Source organism: Chamaea fasciata, unplaced genomic scaffold (assembly GCF_029207755.1).
Source record: "Chamaea fasciata isolate MVZ Bird 193981 ecotype frontalis unplaced genomic scaffold, bChaFas1.0.hap1 SCAF_3, whole genome shotgun sequence".
Lineage (NCBI taxonomy): Eukaryota > Metazoa > Chordata > Aves > Passeriformes > Sylviidae > Chamaea > Chamaea fasciata.
The window spans coordinates 34,007,658-34,024,350 of NW_027094088.1; the positions used below are offsets into that span (position 1 = coordinate 34,007,658).

Consider the following 16,693-nt stretch of genomic DNA (forward strand, 5'->3'; position numbering starts at 1 on the left):
TTACAAAAAAAAAAGAAAACAAAAATATAGGCAATTCAGCTTTTCAGATTCAAGATTATATTGTCTTGTTTCTGGCACTGAATTAAAGGGGTGGGAGATACGTAAAGTTCGGAGGGGTTTTTTTTTTTAATCCTTACACAGGGAGTGCTATAACAAGGTATACTAAAACACAAACTTCCTGCAAAGCTAATAAAAACAAATATCCAAATATGCAATAGTTTAGCTCAAAGATGAATTCTAAACATTCCATGCAGTAAAATAGCAAATGATCCAGCACGTTCCACCAACTCCTTATCAGGGAACCTAAGGAATGCAGCTTGTTCCAGAAATTTTAGAGAAACTAGGTATCTGTCATACTGTGAGCTATTTTCACATCACTTGCAATAGTTTAGAAAGAACTAAAATCATTGTCTTTGAAGAGTATTACAGCATATTATATTACAAACAAATGGTAAGCCAGTTCTTATTTAGCACTTCAAAATACATACTTTGTGTAAATACCAGAGACATTTTAACTTGTTGTCATTAAAAAAAACCAAAGTTGCAGTCAGCAGAACATAACAAGAATTACATTCCTTTACCCAGAAATAACTGGATTCATATTTTCAGAGCCAGGCACAGACTACAACAGCATGTTGGGTTTTTCTTTAATTTTTTCTTTTTTTAAACTTGTTAGAAACAAAGTCCATGTACAATTATTGGAACAATTAACTTTCACTGTCTCCACATATTATATAAACACACTGGTCACTTCCTCCACAGCAGAAGAGAGTCCTGGAAGTATTCAGCCCATAATCCTGCACTAAAAAACCAATGCGGAATCATGGTGAAGTATTTTAACAGACTTAATAAAACAAACAAAACCTCCCAACAATAACAAAACAAAAAAACAAAGCAAAATCCAAAAACCCCAACAAAACCAGCTTGGGCTTTTATAAAAGCAGTGGAACATCAATAATAAACTGCAAAAACCTTTAATCCCTCCCTTTTGTAAAAAGCTAGTTGCCACTTATTTTAACAATATTCTTTTTCTCCCCCTTTTGCAATATCCAATTTCAACATTTATGATATTAAAGCAGAAGGGATGCATAGAAGGCTAAAAAGAATACAAAGTTAAAATGTGAGTACTTCAAGATGTAAGAATGTAACAAGAACATTCCACTTATTAGATAATTGCAACCTCAGCGCCTTAGGCTTTGTACAGAAAGCGGTAATACTCACGTGATATTGGGATCCACTTGTTTGTAAGCATGGGCTGCACAAGATCCACAATAGGTATATCCTGCATGGCTGCAAATCAAAGTGTACAAAACATTAATATTTAAATTTTGCTTAACATCTTAAATATGTTGACATTCAGTGTTAATCTCTCAGGATTTATTTTTTGTCCCCAGTGAACTAAAAATTGCAAGATGATCCGAAACTCCTGAAAGAGTAGGAAAGCACTGCTGCAGTACTGATCACACAAGACATGTATTTGTTGAAGAACTGGCAGTGACCATTTACTGACCCGCTGAAAAACGATCAGTGACCATTGAACAGTCAGGAAACCCCCAGGTCAAAGGACCTTCCCTTATCCATAAATGATGTATGCAGACTGCACAACCGCCTGTTACCAGAAGCTCATCATAACGCCAACAGTGCAGCCAGGGAATAAGGGAGTGGCAAACTACTGGAGAAAGCTCTTCTACCCATACTCCAGTAACTGAATATAATGACAGTAGAGGGGTCTTGGCAAAGAGAGAACTGCACGTCACAGTAGAGAATAAAAATGCTCTGTCACTGAAGAATAACTTAGCAACAGAATGAACAAGCACAGGGAAAGGAGTGGAAGGCAGCATGCTAGCTTTTACTGCAGAGAATGACTACATGTTTCACCATTTCCTATCAGTCTGGCCTGGTCCTTTCTTGACCTCTGTTCCTGTGTGTGGTCCAAAACAATTTATAATTATTTTGGCTAGTTCTTTTAAATACCGCCTTCAAATCTGAAGACCCATTCTCTTCAAGACAATTAAAACAGGTGAAAATTCTCTTTACACTGCTAAAAGCATTCATTTCAGAGAACATTTGTTCCTAGAGTCCAGGTCAAGTGGCAGAAAATGGCTCCTGGTCACTCAGCAGTATGCCTACAGCACAGCTTCACACAATGACACTGAGAATGAGGCATGCTGCAAGCCCTGAGGTATACAAGATCTTTGAAGATACAAGTTCCCATTGATAGCACTGAAGGATTTTTTTATGTATTTATATGTATGTATGCTCAGATACATCTATATTCATCCACAGACTGATACCCGGAGCAAGTTACCTTCAAAATGAGCTTGGGACTTTACTTCAACATCACTTACCCCACTCATTCTAAAGAGCTCAGAAAGGAATTAACATACATGCTAACAGGAGAAACAAGAGACCGAGACCTCACAAACGGGCAAGGAATGTTACTAGACAAAGTCAAAAGAGCCTGCTGAAATGTTCCCTCTGATATAGGCCTCTTCCACCCTCCACAAAAATATTAGACAGACACATCCCACTTCACAGGTGGCAAAAAAAGGCCACAGTTAAAAAAACCCAATATGGTGAGATCACAGGAAGACCCCCAACAATTCTGGAGAAAGAACCAAACCACATAATCTACAGCTGAAAGGCCTCGTTCCCGACATTCCTGCAAGAAGGACTAAGGCAGATGTGGGACAATGTCTTCTGCACACTCAATACTACTATGCAATACTTCAAACATTATGACAATGCTATGTTAGCACAGGGAAAAACATCTTATCTAGGTACTTTTTCTAGTGTTTCCTTCCAACTCATGTTGGTCATCCAAGTAATTGTACTTTTGTCATTATATGTCTCAGCTATCTTCAGGAAATTGAATTCTGCCTAAATAGTTCAGATGATCCCTATTTCAGCTGTGGACAAATAGCTCAAACAAAACCAAACTAAAAAACCAAACAAAAAAAGCTCAAACAAAAGGAAACCATTTTGGATAGTTGAATAGTGTTTAATTACTTTTTGGTTTAATTGCTTTTTAAAGATTTGCTAAATTTTATTTAGGGGGTGCGAGGGATGCGGGAGTTTTGCTTATTTTGTTTTGGGGGTTTTTTCCTGTTATTGGAGGGGTTTTGTCATTTTTCTCACTAATATAACTCTCACCCATTTTACTGGATCACAAACAAATATCATGTGTGCAGTCCATCAGTAAAAGCCAGCTGATCATCCACCCAAATGTGCACAGATTTCTGCCATTCTAGTCTATATACAAAATATTTATTTAGAAACCACATAACACTTCTTTCAGTTAAATACTAGCTTTTACCAGTTCTCACAATCACTTGGGGAAAAAAGAGCATTTAACCAATCAAGTATTAGATGTACTGAACTTCAGTTTCAGACTTACGGTGCAATAATGGCTCTTGCAGGTCTTTTTGTGGACTGTACTTGAGAAAGCCAAGCTTCTAGCTGTGCATTCAGCTGGGGTCCTGTGAAGAGACATGGAAATACTGAAGCCATAAAAGAACCTAAAAATACATCTCAAAAATTTACAAATAAAGCTTGAAAGTCCAGCAGATTTAAAAGTCATCTTGAACATTAAAAGCTGGATTTAAATCCAAAAACAAACCAACAGAAAAAATATCCCTCCCAAAATATCCAGTGCAACAACAACAAGAAACCCCCAACCCTGTAATGTTGAAGGTTACAGTAGAAAAGTTTCAACCTCCTGGTCTGGGAAGTTCATTTACTCCCCATCCAAACACACATTTATTGTTTCTTGCTCTATGAGGACTAATGAACACACCACTTCACCATTTGAAAGAATGGCTGCTGGTTTCAAAAGAATCACTAACAGATAATTGTTTCCCCTCATAAACACATTTGCAGAAGTCAGAAGTAAAAAGTTACGATCTTTATCAAGAAAGACCAATATGAGAAGATGACATAATACAAAGGCCTGACACTTGCATGGTAGCCAATGACTATGGTAACAAATCCTTTATTAAGCAAGTACAAGAGCATAATACAAAACACTGTAACCCGGAAAAATCTGTAAACACACAAGAAAAAGTTAAAAGTGAGAAGACATTATGCTTGTCCTACCACCTTAACAACTTCTGATCCATCAACATATACTACAAGTACATGATCACTTCGTCGACATTAACTTCAATAACTGGCCAATCCAGAATTTAAATTTTTTTAAACTAAGTTCAGTACCCCAGCAAGTAGCAAATATTCTTAATTCAATCACCTGACAGATGATAAAAAAGCCTTCTAGAAATACAACATTAAAAAAAAAGTAGCAAACAAACCACATTTCGATTATTTTCCATCACTAGAAAACTTTCTGATGTTAAGCTATCCTTCAGGAAGGAAGCCTGGCAAATACATTACAACATTCCTTCATATCAAAGACCACTACACAAGCTTTCAAGTAAAACTCATTCAGCTGCTATTGTTACAAGTGACATACCATTAACAAAGAAAATAGATGCGCTTTTTTCAGCTGACACTATGCTTTTGGCAGAACTTTATGCCAGCAGAGTTTATCTGTAAAGTATGGTGCAGCAAGCTGCTTTTCTTCTTCCATGCACGTTGTAGATCTTTGTATCTCCCCCACGCAGGTGTTGAACTACCAACCGCCAGTGTAAGTCAAAACCAAATTAAGTATCTGAAGCCATTTCACAGATACGTTCCAAACAGCCCTGACAAGAGCTGACAGTTCTCCAAAAGGCTGACAAGAACCACAGAGAATGAGAGAAAAGATGTCAACTTTTGCAGAATCCAATCAGTCCCTGACCAGGGATAGTCAAAAAGCTTTCCCTAGAAAACGCAGGGGTGAAGGGTAGAGGTATTGAAGCCACTAGTTTTATATAAAAACTTAAATCCATGTGTTTCTTGAAAAAGGACAACTTCTGTAGCTGTGAAGAGCCCTACCCTCTTACATGAAGGAAATGAACAAATGCAGCACCATTTTCCTAAGCCTTCTATTACACTTTAGTTACTGTCTACAACTCTAACGAGGTGAAAGAGTGACACTGATTAGCTGTCACTCATGTAATACAGTGACTTTGTGGAATGAAGAAACTGTTACAAAAATTCTACCACATACCAATTCTGCTCTGCTGCTTCTGTTGCTTGGGGAAATTACAAGCAGCTGATGCGCAATAGAGAAGCATAATGACATCTTAGAAAATGCAGGCTATTGGAGAAGCTAAATAAAAATAAATAGATTTATATTTCTACCCTCCTTCTAAGATAATAGGAGACTAACAAAACAGCACTCTTTTACAGCATTACCACATTTACTTGTGTTTTGAGTTATTCTTTTTTTAAGTGAAGAAACAAATCACCTAAAAAAAATTGTTTACTTCCTAATTCTCCCAAAATATGTAGGAAGACAAAATACTTTCTGAATGAAGCTCTTTCGAAGGACACTTTTTTCCCCCGCCACTGACTACCCAGACTTAAACACTATTTTGCCCCACCTGACCTGTTTTCCTGAAAGAAGAGGATCCACAGGCAGCACAACTGCAAAAGGGACAGAACTTGTTAAGCGAAGGGGAGCTCTTCTCCTGCAAGGCACTGTGCTTAGCCCTTCTCCATCCCTTCTTTAGCAGGGATTTTTCACTAAAGATGTGGTTAAGGCGATTTGCCCTTGGTTGAGATAAATCAGGTAACCTGCTGAACAGTTGAAAGACAAAGGTCAGAACATCTGGTAATATCCTAAAATTTCATGATTGGTCAAATCTGACTAAAACTTCCCATCTTACAGTGTAGTAGCAGAGTAAGATGCCCAGATTTGCTTAGTCTGCTATTACAGACACACACTCTAACAAAGTAAATTTTTTTCCTAGAGGCAGTAAAATAACAGATCTGTAAGACCCAAGGGATGAAACTTCTGTCAGTGTTTACTTAAGGACCAAGTAACACATCTGCTTTCAGATTTTTTCCCTTTAATGCCAAGTATAAGGTGCCTAATGTTTGACCTAATGTAAACTTTCATTTCAACTTATACTTATCTGCACTATTTTAATAAAATATGCTATCAAATTTCTCTCTCCAGAGGACTAACAGAGAGAGAGAATGGAGAGTACAACATATCCATGACCTTTTAGTTAAAGAAAAAAAAAAATCAAACAGCACACACATGAATTGACAAAAGTGTAGCCTACCTGCAGCTTCCTATGCTTACTAATACTTTAAGGGGGATACTCTAGAACTGTAATTTTCTTGTTACCAAATTAGCACCAACTTTTTCTTGAACTGTTCAGAGAAGCTTTTTCCAAATTTCTCAGACATGAGGATGCTTAAGGCTAAAGTCAAAATATTTGAATTGGTTATACAAAATATAAATAAGCCCACACTATCACAGTAGCTGTGCTCTGCCATATGGAATTGTATTATAGTAGATGAGTAACAACTTCATAAAGAAGTAAGTTTTGTTCATATTTAAATGAAGCTTAACTGGAAAAACAATCCTCAAGACAATCCAGTAAATATGCATCTCCTTAGCTGAGCAGCATGGACAGTGAACAGCACTGCCACCCATGTATCCTCTTGTTGTTGTGGTGGGAAGTAAAATACGTCCCGGCTCCTCAAGCCTCAGGTGGAAAGCTCATCTTGAGAAAGTCGTTAGGATAAGAGCAACAGGGGTTTTAAAGGCTAACCCGGACAGAAGGGCAGAAAACCTTAGGGATGCAACTTCTGGACGCAACAATCAATATACTTTAGAATTAATACTGTAAAATGAGACCTTCCATTCACCAAAAGGTTTAGCAGCAAAATATGAGCTTCACTGAAGTACATAACATTAGGATCTGCATTTCAATCCTATGAAGTCAGGTATAAATAAACACAGGTGTGTAACTAAAGATTTCTGACATTATCTGTCGCTATTTCACATCCTGTTTTGTTTGGAAAACCACTAGAAGTTATGCCAAGGTTTAAAATTATAAGCACAGGCTAAGTCACCACTAGGCAAATTCATGGAAATTACTATAGGCAGCATTCATTCAATTATCTTGACTAAAAGGACAACCTATTTTAACAATCAACATTATCCCATCACAAAGCCCTAGAGTGAGTAAGAAAGAATCCTTCCACATTACTTGCATGCCATTGTCACCCAGGGAATAATAACACAAAGACATCTGGTAGTGACTCAGCTAAGTTCATCACCCCAATTTACAGCCGTCATGGTCCAGGCTTTGTAGCTTAAGTCAAACCAGCACATTCTTTCCACAGCCAACCTCACCTTGTCGGTGAGTTTGAAGTGCTTATATGCCAAGTGTCAACACAATGTAATGGCATTTTGCTCCTTTTCCTGCAGCCACCATTACACATACAAAGCACGCTTTTTCAAATTGGTAGGGAAGACTCAGTGTTTGCTCTGAATCCTCAGTCTCAGTGAATGTTTTTTTTTACTGGAAGAGCATATACCTCAATCAAAATTCAGAGAGGCACCAGGGAAAACTGCTCAAGTCCCCCTTGGCTGCATGTGTACAGCACTTGCAGCAAGGCAAGTAATGCTGGAACAGAACAACAGTAACACTGCAGTCCCCAGTCTTGACAGCTTTTACTTGCCCAAGAATGTCTCCTACCTATAGGTGCCACCACTCTTTTTTTTGAGTCTTCCACTTTTTAATTACCTTTTTACCCATTGATGAAAAAAGTCTACACCTTAAAAATGCCTCTAATAAATATTACATGTGTGGTAAGAAGTGGGTAAGTCTTTATTCCTGTAGAGTGTTAGAAAAATCAAAGTAATAGTGAAACCCTGGGGGCTGGCATACAATTAGTTTAGTAACTGGAACTAAGGGAACTCCTTTCTTCACGATTCTGAGGTGAATCTGAAACAATTAAATTGTTAGGCAAACTCAAATCTGAAATGGGACAGAGAACTAACAGTTAAAATTGCAGAAAGTGTAAGGATTTTTCAAAAAACACAGACTGCACCTGAAAAAAAAAAAACAACCAACAAAACCCAAAACTGTTTTTTAATGTAACAAAAGCCAAATCTTTGAATAAAGAACAAGTTTTAGCTATGCAAAGACCAGGATTTGTCAGAAATAGAAAGTAATTTCCAACAACTCATATTAATGGGCATATTCTCCACTGCTAGCTATACTCTTCCCCAATATTGATAAAATAGCGAAATCAGACTATAGGCAATGCAGAAATTTACCTATGTAAACAAGAACCGGGGAGAAAATTAAGATGCAAATAGAGATTCCACCAATGCCACATTAATTCCTATTTATACACATTGTAAGAGGCAACTAAAACTGCAAGTAATGCTTGAATGGGGGAAAATAAAACTGAAGCCTTCACAGAAACACTGAAACAGACACAGAAATCTGCTCTGGTGGCAGTTCTTACTTGCATGCCCCAGTTCTCCAGTATTCCACTAGTTCTTGATTTTCCTTTACTGAAAGTTGGCAGGAATTAAAAAAAAAGAACAAACTATAGCATCACTCATTAAGAACATCAACTAACATGTATCTACCTAGTTTCATAGAAAACCTTAGTACTCAGGTCATTCAGAAATCCAAACAAATTACATTCTGTTCCATACCTCTGAGAATGATTTTGGCTCTAATACACACTAAAAGTAAATAAAATTTGTGAAAGCATTCACTAAGTGATACTTGCAGCTCTATTTTAATGACACCAGAACTACACCAAATATAAAACTCTTTTCCAATTCCAACTGCACAGTGAAAGTTGAATCTACATTCTTTTCAAGTATATTGATTTTGACAGTATTTAAGTGATTCAGCTAGAAATAATAGCCTAGAAATTGTATTTCAAATTATTCCAGTACACTTTTTTCAGTATACAATGCTAAATAATACAGTCTGCATATTAATGCTGTGTTCCATGTTTAATTCATAAAAGAGTCAGTAATGACACATCCAGTTTCCCCATAAAAAGCCTAAAAAAAGATAAACGACCAAAGGGAGAGAGTTATTACATTTGGTATTTAACATTGCAAAGCAAATACTTGATGAATTCATAAGACACTATGATTAGTTGTTCACAGATTGCAAGGTAAGAACTTAAGTTAACAGCTGTATTTGTAATGCTTCAGCTAATGTCACAACATTAAGATTTCATGATCAGTACATTAATTATCCTGCTACTGCAGAAAGCTCTGTTCACTACAAGAGATCAGAGACTTATTCAAGCTGGAAAAGACCTTTAAGATCATAGAGGCCAACCATAGGCCTAGCACCGCCACCACTAAACCACATATCATTTCAGTCACATTCACATGCTTTTTCCATGTTTTCCTGGATCCATTTGTCCATGGCCATCTACAAACAACACAATAATTCGTTACTTCTACATTACATTTATGAACGAGCTGTGATGAGTTATTCCAGTTTTGGGGACTGTGCCAGGGTTCTTGGCATGCCACAGTAAACGACTTTTATAGACTCTTGTATGACACAGAGAACATCTTCCTCAAGCCCTTGTCTGCATTCCTAGTCCACACAGAGTTACACATGATACTCCCTTCCGACCACTTCAGCTGCTGCAGAGACCCATATCTAACACACTACAGAGAAGAGATTCCACCCGACATTAAAGTGGGATACAGACACTCAGGATCAGTGAACCCAGCAGCAGCAGCTGCCCTCAGAAACTGTGGGCAGCAGGCCTGGGGAACGGATTACACATATTCGGCAAAATCACGGCAACGCAGAGACGGCTGTGACTGATGTACACACTTTCTCTAACGCTGATGAGAAGTTCCAGCTCATGCCAACACGCATACAAATGCTGGGATTACAGCACCATCATTAAACAAACAGTCATTCTCACATCACTCCTCAGGGACCCCAAACCCCAGAAGGCACAAATGAGAGCAGTTTTACTGTCTCAGAATCACACTGCTATTGCACCTTGAAGCTGCCTACCTCACAGAGCTACTAACAGAGTAAGTGGGTTTTGACATCAGAAAAAACACTATTTGGTACAAAGGCAGTAAAAAAGCATTACTACTGATCTTACCGGGGATTACAAAGGAATAGAAGAGGCTGCAAATGCACAAAAATAGCGGCCAACTTTGAGGGATACGCAACTTCTAAACTGATCATTCATGGCACGCAATTGCCTTTTCATTTATTTTCTGATCTGCTGAAGTTCTTCAAAGCATTATACTTTCCTGCTGATGTACACACACCATCGTGCAGTCTTCTGCCCAAAAGACAAGGTCAAAACATCGCTGGCCATACTACAGCCAGTTATTCGAGAGTTCTGGCATTTCTTGCCCAAACAAGCGAGAAGCTTAATCCTTACAAATGGCAGCAACAAGATGTCAGTGGCTATATCCTTTGGGGTCCTTTTGCTTACAAGCTAGGGCAGCAGAAAACTCTAAACACAAGTGCACCATTAAGTTTAAAGTCTCTTCAAATATTTACTGGCCATTTGCTTGGCTCATCATAAAAAAAGAGCTTTGAAGACAATGAGCACAATGGTTTTTCAAGCCGACACAGCAATTACTCTGCCCACTCGCATTTGCATTAATAATCTTATGGAAATTAAGGTTCTCCCAGTTTAAACAAGCTGGCACAGGCAAACAGCACACCTCTGGCCACTATGGTTTGGGAAAGCAGAGAAATAAGCCCGAACTAATATAACAACAAACTTGTTTTGCAGGGCAAGTTTCACATCACACAGTATTGTTATTCACACGCACTCTCAATTTGATTTTTACTCCTGTGACCTGGAAGAGTCTACTAAAAAGCTTCATGTTTTACCTGTATCACCATGCCACTGACTGGGGAAAAGTTGAAACAAGAACTCTTATCACACGCATTAATAAGGAGCAGTACAGTATTCAGTTAGCACTTCCTGGGGCCAGGCAAGAAGGGCCAGCTGTGAGCCTATAAGCCACGTTCAGCACCGTAATGTGACATCCCACTTGTCATGACATGCTACAGAGGGAAAAAGGATGCACACAGCTAATGTTTATTTCCATTTTAGGAGCATCTGGATTGATTTTCCACAGCAGCAACTGCCCAGCACTTACTGAATCTACTCACATCAAAGAATAAACATTCCTATCCTGCATACAGTCCATGCTCAGGATAGCATATCATTTCCATTGCATTACATCTGCTCCTTTGGTATCTAGGAACGAGTCTGCGTTGTCTTTAATCTTCCTCTTCCACCTGCTGGTTAAAAGTCAATTTCTCAAGAGGTCTGGATACTAGGTGGTTGAATTAATACACCACGACTAGGTCTTTCTTCCAAAAATAAATTGAGTGTACTATTTTTCACCACACAACAGTGAATTTTTTTTTTTTTTTTAACAATCTACATGACAGCAGTGCTGTGGGATATTTTTATTTACATTGTTTGCCTTTATCTACATTTTGCAAATGTTTTCAGTGGCCAGCATACACCAAGCTGTTAGTTCACAAAAGCAATGGCATGTCATATACCATTGACTTTTTTTAAAAGCAGAGTGCAGGTCAAGCTCTTCTAGTAAAGAACCAAGTTGTTTAGACCAGTGGCCTACTATCAGCAATGGGTATAGCACAGTTTCAGTTTGGAAGCTTGGCTGTAAAGCTTCCCATACTCAAATGCATGTGTGCTGCTAAGTAGGTGGAGGAACAACTGACCAGACTTCATTGTTCTGTTTGCTGCCAATCAAATGTTCCAGAGGTTACACTTGAAGTTCATTAAGATACTGCATTGACTGATGTGGAATGAACATTAACTTCCCCATACCAGGAATTCTAGAGGAAAAGAGATGACAAACATTTTGGTTAAAATTTTCATACTGACCTCACCAGCTGAAATTTCTTAAAGAACTTAAGTTTTAGAATTTTTTTTTTTGTTGCTGTTACAACGGCACACAATGAAGAACACATGGGAAGCCAAACGCTAACATCATGGTGGAGTTCATCTCCACTTCTTGCCCCCTTCTCAGCTTTACTGAATAGGAAGCAGTGAGCTTTCTTCCTGGGACCTAACTTTCCCTTAATACAGACTTGTTTACTCAGATGAAACATTCTAACATGTGAACATGCCTGGATGTGCATAATTGCACAGCCAGTCCCACCTGCTCTACAGCATTCATTAGCATCATACAAGTGGGTGGCCTATTCATACTAGAATGGAGTGCATGTTTATATTTTCCAAGGCAGAACCTAAGCAGTGCATATCCCATGGCTGGAGAAAACCATGGAGGGTCTATTTTCAGCTGATGCAATCGCTGTCCCATGGAAATAAGCAGCCTTTAAAGACAAGAAGTGGCATTTCTTCCAAACCCTCTTACACACATTGCATTGACCATCCATGAAGAGTAGTAGCTCCTCTTGGTTGTGGATTCACTTCTGATACTGCTTCCACTCCTGGAGTGGAGAGGAGACAGCTAACCCAATTTAAGAATATCCTCTGACCACAAAAGCTGGTCTGCATTCTGGATCCATCCTTTGTCTTCTTCCCCTTCAGCTGGCTTTGGCCCTTCTTTCCCAGAGCTGACTTCTAGAGTCAGATTCTAGAGATTTCTTTTTTTTTTTAAATAGCAATGGGTGCTTCACTTTTGCATAAACCACCTCCCAAGTCTAGGATGCCATGCGTCATCCTGGATGGTGTGTTGATGTTTTAGCCCTAGGTACCAGGCACCTCAGGATAAAATACCACTTAAAAATCTTATCCTCACCCACCCCCTTTAAAAATGCTTTCAGATGTAAAGATTTTAAGCGTATCTGTCAAAAATCACATTTCTCATTAGCCTTTCAGATGGGTCATCTTAACTACAGCGCAGGATGAGGGTAGCCAGGCCATCCACACACGCTGTGTAATCAAACTCAGCTCTATAGCAAGAGAGCAGTTTGGAGGAAGCTTAAACGCTAACCAGTTTATATATAACACAGCAAGTCGCTTCTGGGCTGAGACAGTAGCGTGAAGAACGGAGGAGGGAGGAGGACTTGAAAAGATAATCCCCGGAGAACCATGGGAACACATTGAAGAACTATCACAATTCAAACTAATCCCTGCCTCAGCTCCAGCCTTGAAGCTATGCAGGCTAAAAACACATGGTAAAATCCACTTTCTTCAAGTAGTATAATTGAGGAGCCTATGAGGAGTTTGACATTGCAGCTGACATGTGCGTCTGGCCTGAAATACAGAAGATTTTAAGATAAATCTATGATGAACACATAGCCTGTTGGGCCCCATTTGTTTTGTCTCAAGTTTTGATGGACCTTCCTAAATGGCACACAAACCCTAGCTTTCAAGCAATAAATAATAGGTAGTCCTTGTCTTGCTGAACAGGCACAATTCCTGCTCTCACATACACAGCGCAAACAGCAGAAGAGAATTCTATAGCAAGTCACATAATACTCCTCGCTCATTTAAGGAAAAACGTATTTCCAAAATCCCCAGATTATGCAACATCAACCACTTACCCCCACCATACACACTGTAACAATTTAACTTGTCACAAGCACAGCTGTCATAATTCATTATTACAACATGATTCAGTTTGGGATTTTTTTTCATGCAGTGTGTCTGGGCAACCATCCCACATCTCCTCAATAAGCAACTGCCAGAGGGCTGCCCAAAAGCAATGGGACTAAAATGCTTTTGGATGTCCTACTACAAACAACTAGTACTGACCAAACTAGTCACACACACACTTACCAGTGTAGTCTAACTAAATTATGCACTGAATTTTTATAGAAATAAAACAGCCAAACATAGTATCCACGCCTCTTAAATTATTTTTTAAAATATTAAAATTCTTATTTGCAAGTACCCAGTAATAACTTGATATGAAGTCCAACATCAAACAAACTACAAAATTTGTCTGTAAGGTCAAGCAGTCATTCCACATCGCAGATCAGTTTTCTGCCTTACTCATAAATGAAAACATAAATTGCAGGACCAAGGTGATTACCACGAAGCTCTGATGTTTTGATGCCTTTGCACATGGTTAAATCTATACCTTTGATGTGATTTTGTATATTTTCTGTAAATGGAGTACTATGCACCTTTCTAGATCATTGGAAATAAATATGGATGCAAGCTGCACGAAGATCTAAGGCCAGTTTTGCAATAGACACAAGAATTATGTTTAGAATATTAAGCTCAGAAGCAAAACAAGCATCCTCTATTGTTGTCTCGAAAATGCCTACCCAACCATTTGAAGCCCAGCTACTTATCACACAATCCGCCTCTTCCTGTGTTACCCTCCTCCCTGTATTTCTTTTCTTCCCTCACATTTTTTGCCTCGTACCTCATTTATCAATTTATGGAGGAGAGGGGAAACCACATCTATTTTAGCCGAGAGAAGCGTATGACTTTTCACATCCAATTCTTCTTAGATGCTAATTTAGGACCCTGAATGCAACACTTCATTGTTTGGTTTATTTTCAGTTGTAGCCCCTATCCCTCCGAACTGCTCATTACGACAGCCTCTTGTTCATCTAAGCTCATTCACCTGCAGTTTGGTAATCATCTTTACTCCCGAGGCCAGTAAAAGAACATCCCTTACAAATCTTATTAACAGCTCTGAAAAGACAAATGTGCATCCTTTACACAAAAGCGGTTCTGCCCCCAAACAGAACAAAACTTATCTCCAAACAGATATGCTATCAAGCCATTATTACGTGCTTCTGCCTTTTTTCTGGCGTGGGCGAGGGGAGCAGTAGCTCGCCATCCAATGCACCACGTTTTGCTTCTATTCTTCTGCAAGTACCACATGTTTAAATGGACAGAGCCACTCTGCACTATTGCTTAGTAACTTTTTACTGCTACTGAGGAAAGCGCTCGGGAACGAAAAATAGGTTTTCTTGGACTACAAAAAGGAAAAGAAATCTCCCTATTTTCACACGTCGACAAGAAGCGAAATAAACCTCCCTATTTTCACACCTTTCCCCCTGCCGTCTAACCCCAGAGAGGCGGTATTTTCTCATCAAATTAACAAACAAATAGAAAACCCCCAAAAACCCAGGAGCAGCTGAAAACATTGAAATCCGCCCGTGTGCTGTGAGAGAGAGCAGCAGCACTCGGTCCGAAGCACAGCCCGGGGCTGGCTCCGGCCCCGCCGCCGTGACACACGGAGCTGCGGCGAGGCGCGGCTGCCGGGCAGGGCGGGCACACGAGGCGCAGCCGGGGGGCCCGATCCATCCCCGGCGACGACCGAACGCCGGTGTCCGCCGAGAGGCGCCGCTGCAGCGCCCGGGCCGGAGGAGAGGGACAGCGGCGGCCGCAGGTGTGTTCGGGGCGCTCCGCGGCTCTCCCGCTCCGGCTCTGCCCGCTCCCCGCCGGCGGCCGGGCCCGGCAGCCCCCGGCCCCCCCACCCGCCATGTGCCGGCGGGGGCGGAGCCGGCGGCCCCTCCCCGCGCCCGGTACCGGCCCCGGCGGCCCCAAAGTGCTGATTCAGCCCCCGCCGCCCGCTCCCCGCTCCCGGCGGCGGTACCTGAGGCCGTGTACCAGCTGCCGGCGTGGCTGGCCTCCCGGCAGAGCACCCGGTTGGACATCTTGGAGCCGGAGCCGCCTATGGTGTTCGGGGGGGGCGCTGGGGGACGGGCCCGCCCGCGGCGGCGGCGGCGGCGGCGGCGGCGGCGGCGCTGCTCCCCCTCCTCCCCCGGCACGGCCCGGGCCCCGCGGGCGGAGGCGGCGCTGCCGGAGCGGCGCGAGCCGGGGGCGCGGGGCCGGGCGGGGTCGCGGAGGGGGGACGCGGGGACAGAGCCCGAGGCCGCCGCCGCCAACTCCGCGCCGGCGGGTGGGGGGGCGCGGAGAGAAGGAGGCCGCGGCCGCAGCTGGGTTTGGCCCTGCTCGGCTCCCGTGGACTAAGGGCCGCGCGGGCACCGCGCCCCCATTGGGCACCAAAGCAAAAGCCTCAACGTGATTGGCCGCTCGCCCTCCGTTGGCCACGCCCACCGCTTTGACAAGTGCGGCACCGCCCCGCGGGGGAGGATGGAGGGGGCGGGGTCAGACGGGAGAGCCCGCTGCGGATTGGCCGGCGCGTTGTCGTGGCGATGGGTGCCGTGCGCGCTGATTGGCCGGGCCGTGTCTCCGTGGTGGCGGGGCAGATTCCGGGCGCGGGTCAGGTGAGGGGAGCGGGGCGGGGGGGCCGGGAGACCCCCGGGGTGACCCGCGGGAGCGCCCCGCTCTCCGCTGCTTCCCGCGCCCGGCACGGCCGCTGCGCGCAGCAGGGATGCTGAGGGCTCGAGGAACGGAGCACCCTTTCCCAAAGGCTTCTTTGGGAACGTGAATTTTTTTGCGCTGAGGCACCGTGTTTCCGAGCTGGGATCCTTCCCTACGCCTCCCTGCCCGTGCCGTGACGCCTGTGGCAGCGTGGCTCGGAGCGAGGGCCGTGGGAGTACAGCTGCGTGGAAGTCTCCGGTTCTTCTCAGCTTAATACTTCCCCACCCCTTTAATTTTTATTTTATTTTTTTATTATCTGGGTGAATGGACTGCTGCCATGGAGACATCAAGCGTGGCTCAAAATAGCTAACGAGGCAGAACTGAAAAGGGGAGTATGGCCGGTACAAAAGGGGGAAGGGAAAAAGCAATTTCAGCCGCTGACGTGAGAGATGCAACCAGCAGAGGGGAAACCACGCCAGGAGAGATGAGGGGCTGCGGCCATTAAGGCCTTAAAGGCAGACTGGGGCTTTGTGAGGTGGAGCACGTGTGGGCCAGGTCAGGAAATACATTCTCCTCCTTCCCC

General features: G+C 42.1%; 1 protein-coding gene across 1 annotated transcript in view; it reads right to left on the reverse strand.

Annotated features, from left to right (window-relative positions):
• MEMO1 (mediator of cell motility 1) overlaps positions 1 to 15,652 on the reverse strand; it is a 28,145-nt gene extending 12,493 nt beyond the window's left edge. The window contains exons 1-3 of the mRNA XM_066178549.1: positions 15,440 to 15,652; positions 3,398 to 3,479; positions 1,222 to 1,290 (exon numbers count right to left, since the gene is read on the reverse strand). Coding sequence (XP_066034646.1) covers positions 1,222 to 1,290; positions 3,398 to 3,479; positions 15,440 to 15,500 — 212 coding nt within the window. The 5' untranslated portion in view covers positions 15,501 to 15,652. The remainder of the gene's footprint in view (positions 1 to 1,221; positions 1,291 to 3,397; positions 3,480 to 15,439) is intronic.
• Positions 15,653 to 16,693: the final 1,041 nt, after the last annotated feature.